At 37.5% G+C, this 16899-nt stretch overlaps 4 protein-coding genes across 5 annotated transcripts; 2 read left to right on the forward strand and 2 right to left on the reverse strand.

The window, feature by feature from the left end:
- Window positions 2992–5412, reverse strand: LOC104733641 (E3 ubiquitin-protein ligase CHIP-like). The gene is made up of 8 exons (XM_010453229.2): window positions 5120–5412; window positions 4727–4794; window positions 4535–4598; window positions 4303–4374; window positions 3899–4032; window positions 3636–3807; window positions 3437–3547; window positions 2992–3342 (listed from the first exon to the last, which is right to left on the reverse strand). Exons 1-8 carry the CDS (start codon window positions 5222–5224, stop codon window positions 3214–3216), a joined length of 855 nt encoding a protein of 284 aa, XP_010451531.1. The 5' UTR covers window positions 5225–5412; the 3' UTR covers window positions 2992–3213.
- On the forward strand, window positions 8648–9760 carry LOC104733893 (auxin-induced in root cultures protein 12-like). The gene has a single exon (XM_010453442.2). It carries the CDS (start codon window positions 8801–8803, stop codon window positions 9545–9547), a length of 747 nt encoding a protein of 248 aa, XP_010451744.1. The 5' UTR covers window positions 8648–8800; the 3' UTR covers window positions 9548–9760.
- Window positions 10174–15549, forward strand: LOC104733820. Its single transcript, XM_010453382.2, has 14 exons — window positions 10174–10723; window positions 11087–11196; window positions 11405–11467; window positions 11552–11726; window positions 11857–11961; window positions 12065–12195; window positions 12285–12837; window positions 13002–13067; window positions 13309–13385; window positions 13485–13760; window positions 13848–14187; window positions 14279–14431; window positions 14524–15066; window positions 15167–15549. The coding sequence occupies exons 1-14, from the start codon at window positions 10460–10462 to the stop codon at window positions 15338–15340; spliced, it is 3030 nt and encodes a 1009-aa protein (XP_010451684.1). The 5' UTR covers window positions 10174–10459; the 3' UTR covers window positions 15341–15549.
- LOC104733715 (ras-related protein RABA5b-like) lies at window positions 15486–16708 on the reverse strand. 2 transcript variants are annotated; one of them, XM_010453289.2, is made up of 2 exons: window positions 16179–16676; window positions 15486–15902 (listed from the first exon to the last, which is right to left on the reverse strand). In XM_010453289.2, the coding sequence occupies exons 1-2, from the start codon at window positions 16510–16512 to the stop codon at window positions 15583–15585; spliced, it is 654 nt and encodes a 217-aa protein (XP_010451591.1). In that variant the 5' UTR covers window positions 16513–16676; the 3' UTR covers window positions 15486–15582. The 2 variants fall into 2 exon arrangements, with proteins under 2 accessions (XP_010451591.1, XP_010451632.1); XM_010453330.2 differs by having other exon boundaries at window positions 15490–15902; window positions 16200–16708.

Here is a 16899-nt window from a genome sequence, read left to right on the forward strand (position 1 = left end):
AAACTCTCGATTCCTCTAAATTTAATCGAGTTAGATGAAAATTTTGTTTTTTCTTCCCCTTTTTATCTAAGCAGAGGTTTTCTCTACTTTTCTTGAGGCTCTCATATTAGAGAAAGTCCAGCTTGCGTACATTATATCTTTATGATTGCCCTTTGTGCTTGCTCTCAGTTTTGTACTGGCAAACATGTCAACTTTTTTTCTAAAGTAGACTTTGAACCACATATCAACAGACACATGACATACGATATAGTTTATGTTATGTGTTGCACTCAGCATTCTAACTACTATAGTAAACGTCTTGGTTCCAATATGGCAATATGTAATACAAATTTTACACCAACTGCTTGAATCCTTTCATCTAAATGGCAGGAGATTAAGTTACGTTATTTGATATCGAAAATCTTAAGAAAAATGGGATAGCAGGTGTCGTGCAAATGGCGGAGGTGAAATCAGTGCCGGCTTAAACATATTACATGCCTCCCCGGGCAAAAAAAAAAAAATGCCCCTTAATTTATTAAAAACTTATTATTATTTTTTGGATTTTTTTGGTTTATATATATATTTGTTTTGTGCCATTTCTAGCTTACAAATGTTTTTTTGTGCCCCTAACTTACAATTTTTTTTTTAATGCTTTTTTAACTTACAATTTTTTTTTTTGGTATCCACTTACTATATATGTCCCTTTAATCTATGAACTCGGGGCAGTCGCACTGCCCGCCCTCCTAATTAAGCCGGCACTGGGTGAAATTGTTCGAAAGATGGTTTTGCTTAACTACCAAATGAATCTAACTTTGTGGACAATTGATGCAACTATGAAAACAGTAGCTATTGTGTAGTGGTTTATTGTGTTCGACTATAACTTTTTTTACATTATTTGTATGCGAATTCTTGTTTGTTTATCGTATTTTCATATTTTAGAGTAAATTAATTGCAGACTCAGACTTCAGGGAAGATGACTGGAGTGGTCCCAAGAAGAGAACAATAATACTTAGGCATATTTTTGGACTAAATTAATACATGTTATTTATCTTCAGAGAAGTGCATCTAAATCCCAAATCCCTAGACCCGAAACCAAAAACTTAAACGTCTTCAGAGAAACCTCACCGTTATCCTTTTAACACGGAGAAACAAATCCGGAGAATGACACTGTAGAGGAACTACATTATAATTTTGGTTAGGACTTTCCTCAATTATGTGTCTGTATAGACTAAGCCAAATGCNTCGAAAATAGATGGAGAAAGTTGGGAAAATGGAATATTGAAGAGGGAGATGGAGAGAGTAAGAAAGAACATGGATGGATTCGTCCTAAACCACTCTTTGGTGGTTGTGGTTGTTCCTTTCCTCATCCAACTTTCACAGAAAAGCCAAGAAAATAAAAGAATGTGATGCTTTCTACTTTTTTAATCCACAACAAGTAACGTTTTACAAATACCAATGAGATTTTTTTTTTTATTCTACGGTTAAGAAAAGATCATTCCCATGAAAAAAGAAAGACAAACGAATCCTAATGATCCACAATGGTGGGTTTACCTTTTATGTGTCCCGCCCTCTCCTCTAGTTGTCTAGAATCATTTTGATGAATATAAAATAGTTTTATTTCTATTCCAAGACACAATATTTCCGTCTTATTAGAAACACTATTCATTCAACATTTTGGATAACTCAGTCTTACCATTCATCAATTGCCTGTTAAGAACAATATTTATTTACCTACTAACTGTATCTTAATTATTATTTTTGTATACATCCAAAACATTTTGGATATTAAATCCGTATTTTTCCAGGTTTGCAATCGGATTAGATTAAGTATTCTCAAACTCTCGATTCCTCTAAATTTAATCGAGTTAGATGAAAATTTTGTTTTTTCTTCCCCTTTTTATCTAAGCAGAGGTTTTCTCTACTTTTCTTGAGGCTCTCATATTAGAGAAAGTCCAGCTTGCGTACATTATATCTTTATGATTGCCCTTTGTGCTTGCTCTCAGTTTTGTACTGGCAAACATGTCAACTTTTTTTCTAAAGTAGACTTTGAACCACATATCAACAGACACATGACATACGATATAGTTTATGTTATGTGTTGCACTCAGCATTCTAACTACTATAGTAAACGTCTTGGTTCCAATATGGCAATATGTAATACAAATTTTACACCAACTGCTTGAATCCTTTCATCTAAATGGCAGGAGATTAAGTTACGTTATTTGATATCGAAAATCTTAAGAAAAATGGGATAGCAGGTGTCGTGCAAATGGCGGAGGTGAAATCAGTGCCGGCTTAAACATATTACATGCCTCCCCGGGCAAAAAAAAAAAAATGCCCCTTAATTTATTAAAAACTTATTATTATTTTTTGGATTTTTTTGGTTTATATATATATTTGTTTTGTGCCATTTCTAGCTTACAAATGTTTTTTTGTGCCCCTAACTTACAATTTTTTTTTTAATGCTTTTTTAACTTACAATTTTTTTTTTTGGTATCCACTTACTATATATGTCCCTTTAATCTATGAACTCGGGGCAGTCGCACTGCCCGCCCTCCTAATTAAGCCGGCACTGGGTGAAATTGTTCGAAAGATGGTTTTGCTTAACTACCAAATGAATCTAACTTTGTGGACAATTGATGCAACTATGAAAACAGTAGCTATTGTGTAGTGGTTTATTGTGTTCGACTATAACTTTTTTTACATTATTTGTATGCGAATTCTTGTTTGTTTATCGTATTTTCATATTTTAGAGTAAATTAATTGCAGACTCAGACTTCAGGGAAGATGACTGGAGTGGTCCCAAGAAGAGAACAATAATACTTAGGCATATTTTTGGACTAAATTAATACATGTTATTTATCTTCAGAGAAGTGCATCTAAATCCCAAATCCCTAGACCCGAAACCAAAAACTTAAACGTCTTCAGAGAAACCTCACCGTTATCCTTTTAACACGGAGAAACAAATCCGGAGAATGACACTGTAGAGGAACTACATTATAATTTTGGTTAGGACTTTCCTCAATTATGTGTCTGTATAGACTAAGCCAAATGCCCAATGTGTGCAGGGTGCAAAAAAAACATTGTATATATATATATATATACACGGCAGAGAATCTTACACTTAAAAACATCAGCTCAGAAAAATAAAATTAAACACATCTGATATGTTCTTCTTTCACCAAGTAGCTAGCCTCGTTCTCAGTCTATTATGCATGTGAATCCTCATTTGAATCAGCAACCAATCTTGTAAGCCCAGACGTGTTTTTCTAGATACGCAGCCACTGCCTCTTTTATAGCTAGATTTGGAACGAGCTTGGACGGCTGAAGTTTTTCACGCGTTATAGGATCAAACTTCCCCACCTAGCAAGTGTTGCAAACGAACAAACCTTAACAGAAATAAGAAGAAATAAAAAGAGAGATTAACGCTACAGCAAAGAGCGACGATAATGCCAACCTTCATGAGATGTTCAAGGATCGCTGCTCTTTCATATGTAACCCCACTTGGAGATATTACAGGATCTCGGAATATCTCAAGAGTTATGTTGCAACACAAATAATCTGGCACCTGAAAATAATAAATGCAGAATGGTATTTGACCTCAAATATAAATGAATGATGGGTCTTAAAAATCTTTTAAAGAAAAGTTAATGCACCTCAGATGGTTTATCTTCTTCCGCAGCCTTCTCAAACACACGTTCAAGAGATTTCAAACGCTCAGTATGGGCAATGTAGGCTTCGTGAGAGGACTCTTTTGTCTCTTCTTCTTCTTCTGTTCGAGACATATCTAAAGCACGTTGTTGATTTAGAGCAGCCTCACAAGTTTCCCTACGAAAACATGAATAGTTCCATAAAGCCACACTGAAGCATAGTTCCACGTTGAATGACTGTACCAAATTAAGAAAATTACATAACCTACTTCAAACTATTCAATTCCCACGAGCGCCTTGCAGAAAGCAGTTCCCACTCCATGTATTTTGCTTTAGAAAGCTCTTCCCATATTTCTTCTACCATGTATCCTGCTGGATCCGCACCTCTTCCAAGATCTAAAGCCTATATCAAACGTGGCCACATTAAGTTAGCAGGAAACATGCATCAAAACTATTTCTTTTGTAGTATTTGATGATTTCAAAAACTTAACACATCCCTAGTGTTCTTTCTGACTCAAACCGGCGTCCACAGTATCCACTAACACAACTCTCGAACATAAATATGGAGACTCAAGTGGTACATTACATCTTCATTAAGGTGGTGCTAAGAAACTACACTACTTAGGAAGGTTATGCGTACGGAATCATGTCCAGTAATAGGTTAAATATATACCCTTTGCAACTCTTTGACTCCACTGGTATATTCCTTCTTCTGCAATAATGCAAGTCCTAGCATGTAGTGGGCCTGCCACAGAACAGAAATACCCATATGAAGGAGGAGGAAAGATCAAAGAATGCCAAGATAAGAAGAAAGACCAAAAATAAGACAAAGAACTTAACAGATTCTATATGTAGCATACTGAACAAAAGAGAACCGGTCTAGATATGACCAAAAGAATCAAAACCTTGACGGAATTGTGGAAAAGCTGAATAGCCTTGCGACAATCCTCTTCAACCTTAGTCCAATCCCTGAATTTGATGCAAGCCACCCACAAGCAAACAAGCAAAACATAAACAAACAAAAAGACTAACCAATACATTAAACTATCAAAGCAATTGATGAGTAAGTATAACTTTATTCGAGAGAACATACTCACTTTCGATTCTTATGGCAAAGTGCTCGATTTGTCCAAAAAGTAGGAACATTTGGACACAAAGCTATTGCCTGTTATGTTTACACAAAGATGATTAGATAATCACCCAAAGCTATTGCCTGCTTCTTGATGACAGTAACATATCTGCAAACTGATAACGTATCGACGATAACATAAAAGGTTCCTAAATTCCAACTGTAAACATCCTAATCAATTGTTTATCACTCAATCTAAACCTAATCTAGATGAAATTAAGTTCTGATTAATAAAAATTCGAAAAATTTGCAATCCAAGGGTTTATTCCTCCAAGCAGATCTAAATCAAAATCCCTATACTAAACCCAAAAAACCAAAAACCCTAACGATGAAATAAGAGATAGGATTGAGAACCATGTACCTCGGTGTAAGCGTCAATGGCAGCACCAAAACGTTCTTTCTTAAAGCAATTGTTTCCGTCTTCCTTTAACCGTTCCGCCATGGCGGAGCCCACCCCTGTAACCATCTACGACGGCACTCCAAAAAGAACGAGTATTTCTCCTTTCCTAAGACTCCTCTGTAACTTGTGCGGCGACGCGTGAGTAGAATCAACCGGGGTGTTTCAGAAGAGAAGAAGCCGCGAAAGTTCTCGACGGATCAAAGGAGAGAGAGAGACTAGAAAGAAACCCAAAAGATTAGTCTCCTTACCGGGTCAGCCCGATCACACTTGGAGCATAATCCCGGATCTTAAATTTTCCTTTTTTTAAAAATATAGGATAAACAGATAATTAAAATCTTCTATATAGTACGAAATCACGGATTTTGTTAATATTTTCAAACAAGTTATAGAAAATAAATGCAGTCAAATTATTATTATTATTATTTTTTTTTCCTTTGGGTCAACAAAAGATTATTATTTTATCAGTTGATGAATTGGATGCATTCTTTAGCTTTTTAAAGACTAGCTAGCCAATTCAAAGTGTGATTGATTAGATTCATACATTTGTCCCAAAATCATTGTAACTTTAGTTATATAACTTAGAAATCTCAAGGAATTAACACATGATGCTAACTGCTAAGCCCATGACAGAAACAAACAAAACAAAAAAAAATGAAATTGAATAACTAAGAGACATTTGGAAGCAAAAGAACTGATAGAATTGGAGGAAACCTTAGTAGTATAATAGTTTCTCTCATTTTATTCATTAGCCTCTAGGCTTGTATTTATACAAGAGATTTAACTTGTCTACCAAGTTCTTTACATATTCAATAATAGTAAATCTACTTATTTACTAATAAGAGAATATTACACAAATATTAACTTTCCATTCAATTTTTTTTTTTTTTTTTTGCCTAGTCGTCCTCTTAGCTTCGCAACCTAGCCAATCTGTTTGTAACAACAACATCCAATTGAGAAGCACGCTCAACAATCTCCTTCCTCTTCTTGGTCGACACGTTGTGCGCAATCTCCATGCAATAAGTCGTGTAAACCAACCAGTTCCAACAAAGGAGGCAATGAGTGTTTTAGCTGTGTGAACGTAGCGGTTGTGCTTGTGCATCATAAGCAGCTGAAGCTTTAATTTGGCATTATATATAGGCGACAAATTTCTTGAAACCATTTGCAAGATAGTGACGGGTTTTCTTGTTTGTATGACTTTACAAGGTAGTAATTAAAAAAAAAAAAAAACTAATCGGCTACGTACTAATAATTATTCTGTGAATCAAACAAGAAAATTGTTTGAAATTGAATCGAGAAATATTTGTGGTGAACTAAGAAGATTTACAGTGAATCAGTGATTGTATTTGTACCTGGTGAACGAAGCTCCCTCTTCTCACGAAAAAACCCCTAACTATGAACTAAGGGAGAACAATTCAACGTTCAAGTTTTAAGAACGGTTTATATATGAAAAGGCCAACGCAAATATGGTTCCAAAGCCCATTAGTAATTTTGAAATTTGTATGAGTTATATATGTTGGCCTAAACTAAAGAGATAGAGATAGATTAAAAAAAGAGAAAAACAAATTATAGACTAATGACGTTCGTACAATACAAAAAGCGTGTCTAATTTTGTTTCTATAACCCATTTTTACCCAATCAACTTCCCATTTCTGTGGATGCAATCTTTATTTGACGTCTTTACTTTACTTTCTTTTCGCGAGACTTTGTGCATATATATACTTTTGTTGGAATAATTAGGCGTTGATTGTTCATTTTAATAGGACCATATATACTTGTGTCTGTGATTGTACACTAGTCACTTATTATTTACATAATTATAGCTAAAGTTCCATACTATTATTTCATATGTATAAAACGTACTAAAAAGTTTCAATATCTTTCTAAAACTCTTATAATGAAGTCTGATGTAAACTAGACTAGGCTTGGGCAAGTCATATATGCCAGAAAAGATTAATCGACAAAGAGTTGCTGACAAAATTCCATTTTCATGATTTGTTTTCTAGGACCAAATACATAAAATCTGGACAGATATTTGTTGTTACATTGTGTTATCTCTACCTGTTTATTGCCCCATACCCCCGGTTCAAAACTAGAATACATATCTTTCGGATCGTATAAAGATACTGTTATTTTAGCGCATATCGACGTAGACCGATATATTTATTTCAAACTGTTTGTGGCATTTGAATTATGTAATTCAAAGTATTTCAATATCTAAAAGATCCCAAGCAAAGAAATACTAGTATAATAAGTTTTTGTTTTATAGCTCCAAGGAGGATATACTATAAATAGGAGGACGCCACGAACCACGTGAACAAAGAAGAAACAGCACATAGGGATCGGACTGTATAAAAACGTCACGTATGCATTAGATAATGCTTATGTAAGCAGCCTTTTTTTTATGTCTTCTTCTCCATCTTTCTCGTCCACATCTCTCTCTCATGAAATATCGGAACACAAAAAGAGAGAGAGAGAGAGGACCATTAAAAACTCAGACGACTTTTCACCTAGAGATGTAGTATTAAACTAAAGAGAATTGCGGAAACATTTTACTGAAATTTGGTATTGACAAATTTGACGTGGGTCTATATATATCTACTATATGCCTAAATGTAATAATTAAACGACTCTGTAACAATTATATGAAAAATGTAAAAAGAGTAATTGATGTAGATGGGAATTGGTATATATTCAAAGTTGCCCAACAACTAGGAAAAAAGTAAAAACACCCAAATAGTATAAAAGAAATGAAAATTGGCTTATTTTCAATACATATGAATTGACCTAAAGAAAAATATTGATATCACCTTTTTTAGTTTCAACGTTATGCGTTGTGTGTCGTATGGAAAAAAAAAAATCAAAAATTTCGTCCCTACACATTCCTTTTTTTTTTTTTTTTTCCATTAGTCCCTACACATTCCTTTTAATATTTGAAAACTGAATGTAAGCTGTAATAAGCCTGTCACTAGCAAAACTTGTAATTTCTTTCTTTTTTTTTTCCTAAAAAAAATGTCCCTTCACATTTCCCAATCCTACAATTCCACCTCTTGTTGTGGACCGATTCTCAGAATTTCATATCCAAAATCGCATTTCATTTATTTATTTCAAAACTGAAGTAGTTTTCAATCCTACCTTTACACTGAAAACATCACCTTATACAATGCGAAGGATCGATGATCATATAACGAAGCTAAAGTAAAAAAAAAGTCATGCATGTAAGAATGAAAAAAAAAAACCGATGACAATATCTAGTAATATAGTACATTACCCGCCGCAAGGAAAAGTTGACAAAAATAACAAAAGATCACAGACGCCAGTTTGCAAGTCAACATCCGCAAGGACACGCACTCTCCACATGCTCTCTCTACCCCCAAATTCCTCCTTACCTATTTAATGATCTCCAACTTCTTTTTAAAATTAACAAAAATACCAATTTCACATCGCGAAAATGACTTTTTCTCATAATCACGGTCAACTCAACACGTGTCATCATCTTAACGTCTCTCCCTGATTCCCTCAATCGTAGAAACGATGCACTGAACCAAAACACTCCCATAACTTCAGGACACTTCTCTCTCTATTTAAACATCTCATGTCCATGTGTTCTGTCTTAACCTCTCTGTCTTATCATACTACTCAGCCATGGCTTCTCCTTCTTCTTCTCTTTTAATCTTAGCCGTCGTTGCTTGCTTCGTCTCGCTAATGTCACCGGTGATTTCACAGACTTCTTCTTGCTCCACTCAGAAGCTAAACTCCGCCGCCTCGTTCGACACTTGCCAGGACCTTCCCGTTCTTGGTTCCTACCTCCATTACACCTACAATGCCTCAAACTCATCTCTCTCCGTCGCCTTCGTCGCAACACCGTCTCAACCCATCGGCGGCTGGGTCTCTTGGGCTATTAACCCGACGGGGACTAAGATGCCCGGTTCTCAGGCATTCGTCGCTTACAGATCCAGAGCCGGTGCTGCTCCCGTCGTGAAGACGTACAACATCAGCAGCTACAGCAGTCTCGTTGAAGGCAAACTCGCCTTCGAGTTCTGGAACCTACGCGCCGAGTCTTTGAGCGGCGGCAGGATCGCTATTTTCACGACGGTTAAGGTTCCGGCTGGAGCCGATAGTGTGAATCAGGTGTGGCAGATCGGCGGGAATTATACCAACGGTCGTCTCGGAGTGCATCCTTTCGCTCCGGATAATTTGAATTCACACCGTGTCCTGAGTTTTACCGCCGATGCACCGAGCTCTGCTCCTTCTCCGGACACCGGTAGCGGCTCGACTACGCCAGGGCAAGCGGCGGGAGGTCCAGGGAACGCAGGGTCATTGACAACAAAAGTAAATTTTGGGGTTAATTTGGGAATTATTGTTTTGTTGGCTTCTATCTTAATTTTCTGAACATGATCTCTCTCTGAGTTTCCTTTTTCTTTGGTACGCGCAATAATGGAGATAGCCCCATACTATTTTTAGTACTATATTAGTCGTAGAGTCATTTACTTTTTTTCACCTTCCCTCGTTACCTTACCTACAAATATTCTTGAGAGTTATTGGATTTGTATGGACCATGCAATTACTGTTATCATCATCATCATATCATCTTATCTGCTTAAATATGCCGTGTGCCGTTCACTACATAGACTACTTTCATTAACAAACCAAACGCGAGATGGTGAGCTTTTGGTGTTACTACCACCACTAACCACCATATTCCTGTGTTTCTCCATTTTATTTATTTTAAAGTCTTTTTTTTAAAAAAGTTATAGTTTGTTCAATTTGCTGTTGGCCACGATGAAGAACAGTGACAACTGATGATACGGTTTTTGTTTTGTTGTTGGGTGGCTTCATACAAATACAACAATACATCTTTAGATGACAACGAGATCAAATTGTTTTCTAGTCCATGAAATCTCAAAACTTGTTCCCGGGTTTTAAACATCTCGACAATATAATGGGCCTAAAGCCCAATAGTTATATCTGTTACTACACGACCCAACAACTAATTAAAGACAGTTTCAACAATGACCAGGAGGAGGCGCATATGCGTTTTGATGCTGCTCTCCCAAGTCCCAACCCTCTCTCTGTCTCTTCTCTGCTACAATAAACATTACTCTCTTTTAAGGCGCTTCCTTAATTGATTCTATCATCTTTTTTTTCCCTCAAATCTCACCCTGAATATTCAATATTTTTTTTTTAAAACTTCAACGCGGTTTCAAAAAAAAAAAAGAAGCTCTAATGCTCGAACGCGTTCTTGAGTTTCGATTCAGTAGAGACGCATAGTATGTATTATTAATTATTAACCAGAGGTTAGTAATGGAGTCGATACAGAACCGAGTGGAATCGTGGATCAGAGACCAGAGAGCGAGGTTTTTACGGGTTTCGTGGGGACCGATTCAATGGAAATTCCGGTGGCCACCGTGGAACGGAGGAGATGCTGATCAGAGGATTAAGATCCGCCGGGAGTATGAGAAGCGTAAAAAGCAAATTGAGGATCTTTGTCTCGCCCTCAAATCCGAGTCTGTCGAGGATTTACAGGACATACTCTGTTGCATGGTCCTCTCCGAGTGTGTTTACAAGGTAATTTTCATTAGTCCTTGTTATAATGTAAACCAATCTAGTCTTTTCTGATTACTGCAATTGAATTAGACGGAACAATTAATTTGCTGATTAACTAAGAGGTTCCTGTTAGTTAGTTAGTTAGTTATTCAGTTAGAAGGTGTTGTGTAGTGTAATCATCAGCTTGTACATATGTGTACTGTTGTAATTCTTTTATACAGGAACTTAAAAGTTCGATCTTTCTCTCTTTTTCATCTCTCTCTTTCTTTCTTTTATTTTATTTTAAAAATGTAACTTTGCAATGAGATGTATCTAGCTGAATTCTGGGAATTTCACTTTAGGCTATTGTATTGTTTATATTAATGGAGGTTGTAATTGTAATAGAGACCTGCAAGTGAGATGGTTCGAGCTGTTAACAAATTTAAAGCCGATTTCGGTGGCCAGTTTGTTTCCTTGGAGAGGGTTCAACCTTCATCTGATCACGTTCTTCACAGGTTGTTTTTTCATCTCTTTACCGTTTGGAATTATTCTTCAACTTCGTCAATGTTTTTGTACTCTCTTTGGTTACAGAAATGTTTTTAGTTTATATTTGGATTTTTAATATTTTATGTCCCATGGCTGCATTTGTCGGTTGTGGTTCATAATGCTCAAAGCTGGTTTTATTGATATGGAAGTTAACTTAACGAGAATATGTTAATGCAGGTATCTACTTGCTGAGGCAGGTGATACATTATTTGCATCCTTTGTCGGAACTAGGCAATATAAGTAAGTCTTGGAGTTTCTATTCCCTGGAAAACAAAATAGCTCAGATGTAAGAGGTGTGTTTTTTCATTCGTGCGTGTGTTCTAGGGACATCATGGCCGACGCAAATATACTTCAAGGTCATATATTTCATGATGATGTCGCAGAGGATGAATGTATCGCAGCATCTGAGCCTATTCAAAGTGAACCACAGAAGAATAATGGGGAGGGTCTGCGGAATCCTAAGCAACTTAGACAGAAGCCCAAACCTGCTGCTCATCGGGTATGCTTGTTGGCACTATGGAGTAGAATTTTTTGTCTCTTTTTTTATCTTTAGTACACTGTGATATTGTGCAGGGCTCAAAATAAGTTGATATTTTCTAAAAGTTATCCCCTTAAATGTTAACAACTAGGGATTCTTGGCTCGTGCTAAGGGGATACCTGCTCTGGAACTTTATAGGCTTGCTCAGAAAAAGAAACGAAAACTTGTATTATGTGGACACTCACTTGGTGGAGCTGTAAGTGCTCTATATTTTCTTACCCTTGTAGTTAGTTCATTACCTACATCTAACTTATCTTGCTGACTCCTGGGTTTTGTATTTTCTTCTTTCACTTCTGCAGGTAGCTGCGTTAGCTACACTTGCCATATTAAGGGTTGTTGCTGCCTCTTCTACAAAGAAAGACAATGGAAATATTCATGTCAAATGTATAACCTTCTCCCAGCCTCCTGTTGGGAATGCTGCGTTGAGAGAGTATGTTTTGGATGCCTAATCAAACATATGGCTGGGTTTAGCAATAGCATTCTCATGTTGATTTTCTCTCCTTTGGTTTTGCATTGCAGTTACGTACATGAAAAAGGATGGCATCATTATTTCAAAAGCTATTGTATTCCTGAAGATTTGGTCCCGAGGATTTTATCTCCTGCATATTTTCATCATTACAATGAGCAAAGAATGTCAATGGCTGGAGAAGCTGAAGCCGCAGATTTGTCATTGTCCAAAAAGAATGGTCAGGGTGTAACATCAGAGGCAGAAAAGGCAAAAGGTAAAGAACACGAGCAGTTAGTCATTGGTGTTGGCCCTGTTCAGAACTCATTCTGGAGGCTTTCACGACTTGTTCCCCTAGAGGCTGTTAAGAAACAACTGGATAGGTATATAGGAAAGAAAGTGGATCCTGCAGAGACTTCTACTGCAACTGTATCTGCAGTGTCAGCTGGGGACGTGGTTATTGAACCACAATCTCTTGAAATTGAGGAGGGTAGGGATGGTATATCTCTCAAGCCATTGCCAGACACTGGTAATGAACAAACAGTTAGTGGAAAAAGTGAAGGAAAGACCAACTCGTCCAATGGGTTTAGGGTTCCTTATCTGCCCTCTTATGTTCCATTTGGAGAGGTAGATTTATAACTAATATACAATTGTGGTTCTTAACCTATTTTACTTTATCAAGATTGGAAATGCTAATTCGATGGCCTATTATCAGCTTCGATGTTTTTTTTTTTCCTTCAGTAGAATCATGAATAAGTGACGGCTCATTAATTTGATTTTTCGTATCACAGCTATATCTCTTGGGAACTGCATCTGTGGAATCACTTTCAGAAGGAGAGTACTCTAAATTGACATCGGTATGAGGTTTTTTTTACTCATAGACATGCTAATAAGTGATTTTTTTAACTATTGAATTGATCAAGTTTCTTTAATTTTGGAGTTGTCTAACTTGAGGCGCTTGTCTATTTGGATGCTTAATATCTCGAAGCTCGATTTCAAAGTATATTAGGGTCCTGTCATTGCATGCCTACCTTCATATTTAGTTTGTGGTTGAAGGTCTCTTATTTGGTTGCATTTTTTTGGCAAAGATATTTTCAGGTCAGATCTGTGATAACCGAACTGAGAGAACGTCTTCAGTCACATTCTATGAAGTCCTATAGGGCTCGCTTCCAGAGGTGATAGTTCCTCCTTTCCTTGTCCAAAATTCCAGATATGGGCCAGTAACCCCTTGATTTGGTTTCTCTTAAGTTGACATGCTTCTTTTCTTTTTGTAGAATACATGACCTCTGCATGGATATTGATGGTCTTTTTGGAGCGGATCAACAGAAGCAGTTTCCACATCTACAACAGTGGCTTGGAATTGCTGTTGGTGGTAGTGTAGAGCTTGGGCACATCGTTGAATCACCGGTTATTAGAACCGCCACTTCTATCGCCCCTCTTGGCTGGAAAGGCGTTCCTGGTGATAAAAATGCAGAACCTCTAAAAGTTGATATCACTGGATTTGGCTTGCATTTGTGTTCTTTTGTACATGCTCAAGTGAATGGCCACTGGTATGTCCACGTTTTTCTTTTCTTTTCTAATGAATGATCAATATATGTGATACAATTGTTAAAATATCAGTAATTAACTCTATCTAGGTGCTCAACTACCGTGGAATCTTTCCCTTCAACACCTGCTTACTCTTCGGATAATGTAGAACAGACAGAACTACAGAAAATTAGGGTGGTCATTGGAACTCCCCTGAAACAACCTCCAAGCAACCAGATCGTTGAAGATCCTCTAGTTCCTATGTTCTCGTCTGTTGATTCAAACACCGGTTTCCCCAAGGAAGGAATCAACTTAGGTTTTTTACAAGAGGACAAGTTTGTTCGTCCTGAAGGTTTGGAGGACTTATATATATTCTGCACTAGTGATTTTGCCACAGTGGCTAAGGAGGTCGAGGTCAGAACACGGAGGGTGCGATTACTCGGACTTGAGGTACAGCAGTCCTTGTTTCACCGGTATAACACTACATGTTTTTTCATATATTGCATGTAATTATATATATCTGGCTCATCTGTCTGCTCAGGGTGCTGGTAAAACCTCTCTATTCCGGGCAATACTGGGTCAAAGCATGCTGAGTTCGATGACTCATGTGGAGAATCTGCAGATACAATCTGATGTTCAAGAATGTATAATTGGTGGTGTTTGCTACTCGGACACAGTGGGTGTAAACCTGCAGGTTGGTTACTTCATATTCTGGTTCCACAAGTTTCAAGTTTATTTTTTCCCAGAGTTAGTAATTAAGTAAATCATTTTGGTATTCTGATGCAGGAGCTGAACTTAGAAGCTTCTCGATTTAGAGAAGAACTATGGAAAGGAGTTCGTAATCTAAGTAAAAAGATAGATTTAGTTATTCTTGTTCACAATCTCTCTCACAGAATACCACGTTACCAGAACTCAACAACACAACTGCAGCTACAGCAACCAGCACTTGCTCTTCTGTTAGATGAAGTTAAATCTCTCGGTATCCCTTGGGTTCTCGCCATAACAAACAAGTTCTCAGTCAGTGCCCATCAGCAGAAATCCGCTATCGAAGCTGTACTTCAGGCATATCAAGCATCTCCAAACACAACCGGAGTTGTTAACTCTATCCCTTATATTATTTCTGGCTCTGGAAGTTCCTCATTGCCTTGGGCAGCTGTGAATGCGGGTAATGAAGGATCAGTAGGTGCGCAAAAGCTAATATTTGCTCCACTCGACCTTGTCAAAAAGCCTTTTCAGAGAAAAGACACTGTTTTTCCAGTGGATGGTGTGAATTCTCTTTGCCAGCTTGTCCATCGCGTTCTTCAAACTCAAGAAGAAGCTTGCTTTCAGGTAATATTAACACTCTCTTAGCTGACACAGCGTTGGAAAGAATGTTATAATTATCAATATAGAGTGTTCAAGTCGCTTTAATATAAATATATCTCCATAGGAACTTACTAGGGACAGACTGTTGGTTGAACTAGCTAAAGATCGTGCAGTAGATGGTTCACAGGCCAAGTCATCTTCAATGTCAGCAGCAGCCGTGGGAGCTTCACTTGGTGCTGGTCTTGGCCTTGTCTTGGCAGTAGTAATGGGTGCTGGTTCTGCTTTACGAAAACCATGATTGTATTTGTACCCAATCAACCATTGCATCTATGTACATAGTCCCATTAGAGTTGGTTTTCAAATTCATGTGTTTTTGCCATTTTCTCGATACCACCAGGTCATTTGCTCTAATCCCTCGGCCAGAACCAATGTGTAGCACACAGTAACAACACAAAATAGATAGCGAGTATCTTATAACTCCGAAATGATAATTATAGCATTATAAGGTTTATTCTGGTAAAAGACAAAGATCGTTTAAAATCATCCGGAGCAACAAGACGGACTCCGCCAAGAGCTCTCGGAGCCATCTTGGTTGTTGACAAGGCTGACCCTGTTAACTGAAAGTTCAGCCTTGTAAGCATCGGAGTTGAGAAGTTTACGGCTGACATTGTTAAATATCTCTCTGATGACAATCTCAAAGGCTTTGTCTACGTTTGTGGCGTCTAGAGCTGATGTCTCCATGAAGAACAACCCTTCTTCCTCGGCCAGAGCTTTCCCTTCTTCCACACTAACCGCTCTGATATCCTCCAAATCACATTTGTTCCCAACTAGCATTTGTGCCACCGCCGTGTCACAATGAGCTTGCGAGGTAACAAAACACAAAGAGTCAGACTTTTGTTTGAATTCACAACTGTAGAGAAAGAATCTCAAACTTAAGGGAGCAATACAGAGCATCTTATAGACTCAGAGAACCCAAATCACATCTCATTGCCTCAAACTAAAGATAAGAATAACAATGGCTCAGATACATAGCAGCAGAATCATAAAACCAATCAATTCCAAGTGTTAGGATCCTTTCAAAGCTTCAAAACAAAGTGGAACAAAAGAAAGAGAAGAAGAGTCAAATAATAAAGTACTGTTGAGTTCTTGAAGCCAACGTTTAACGCTTTGGAAAGTGTCGCTTCGGGTGATGTCATAAACGATGAGAGCACCAAAAGCACCTCTGTAGTAAGCAGAAGTGACAGCCCTAAACCTCTCTTGACCAGCAGTGTCCCAGATCTGAGCTTTCACTTCTTTCCCTTCGATTTCCACCAGCTGCGTCTGAAACTCCACTCCGATTGTCGCCTTGGAGTTTGTGTCGAACTCATCCCGCGAGAATCGAGACAGCAGGTTCGATTTTCCGACAGCTGAATCCCCGATTAGGACAATCTTGAACAGGTACTCTTCTCCTCTGTCGTCTTCCTTACCCATCTTCTTCTTCTTTCTTGAGATTGTGGTGATATGGTTATTGCAGGCTTTCAAGCGAGAACCTAAGCTTTGATAAGTGGTAAAGTGGTGACAGACAAGCTTCGTGATTGGCGGGGTTTCCTATATAGACTATCTTCATTAATTCTTTACTTAATTGCGTTTAAGACTTTCTGATTAAGGCCATACTTAATTCTAAGCATTTTGGTGTCACTTTACGGATAAATCATAAATTTGCTTAAAGACTCTTTAGAATTTGCTAATTAAATTATAATTTCTGAATTAGTTTCTATGAATTGAAGACAAAAATTGGTACGTTTTTCAACAATATTTTTTGTTGTTATAGAGTTTGCTCATATTTATGTCACAACTCACAACCAACATATTTATTTC

The sequence above is a fragment of the Camelina sativa genome, chromosome 1 (genome assembly GCF_000633955.1).
Source record: "Camelina sativa cultivar DH55 chromosome 1, Cs, whole genome shotgun sequence".
Lineage (NCBI taxonomy): Eukaryota > Viridiplantae > Streptophyta > Magnoliopsida > Brassicales > Brassicaceae > Camelina > Camelina sativa.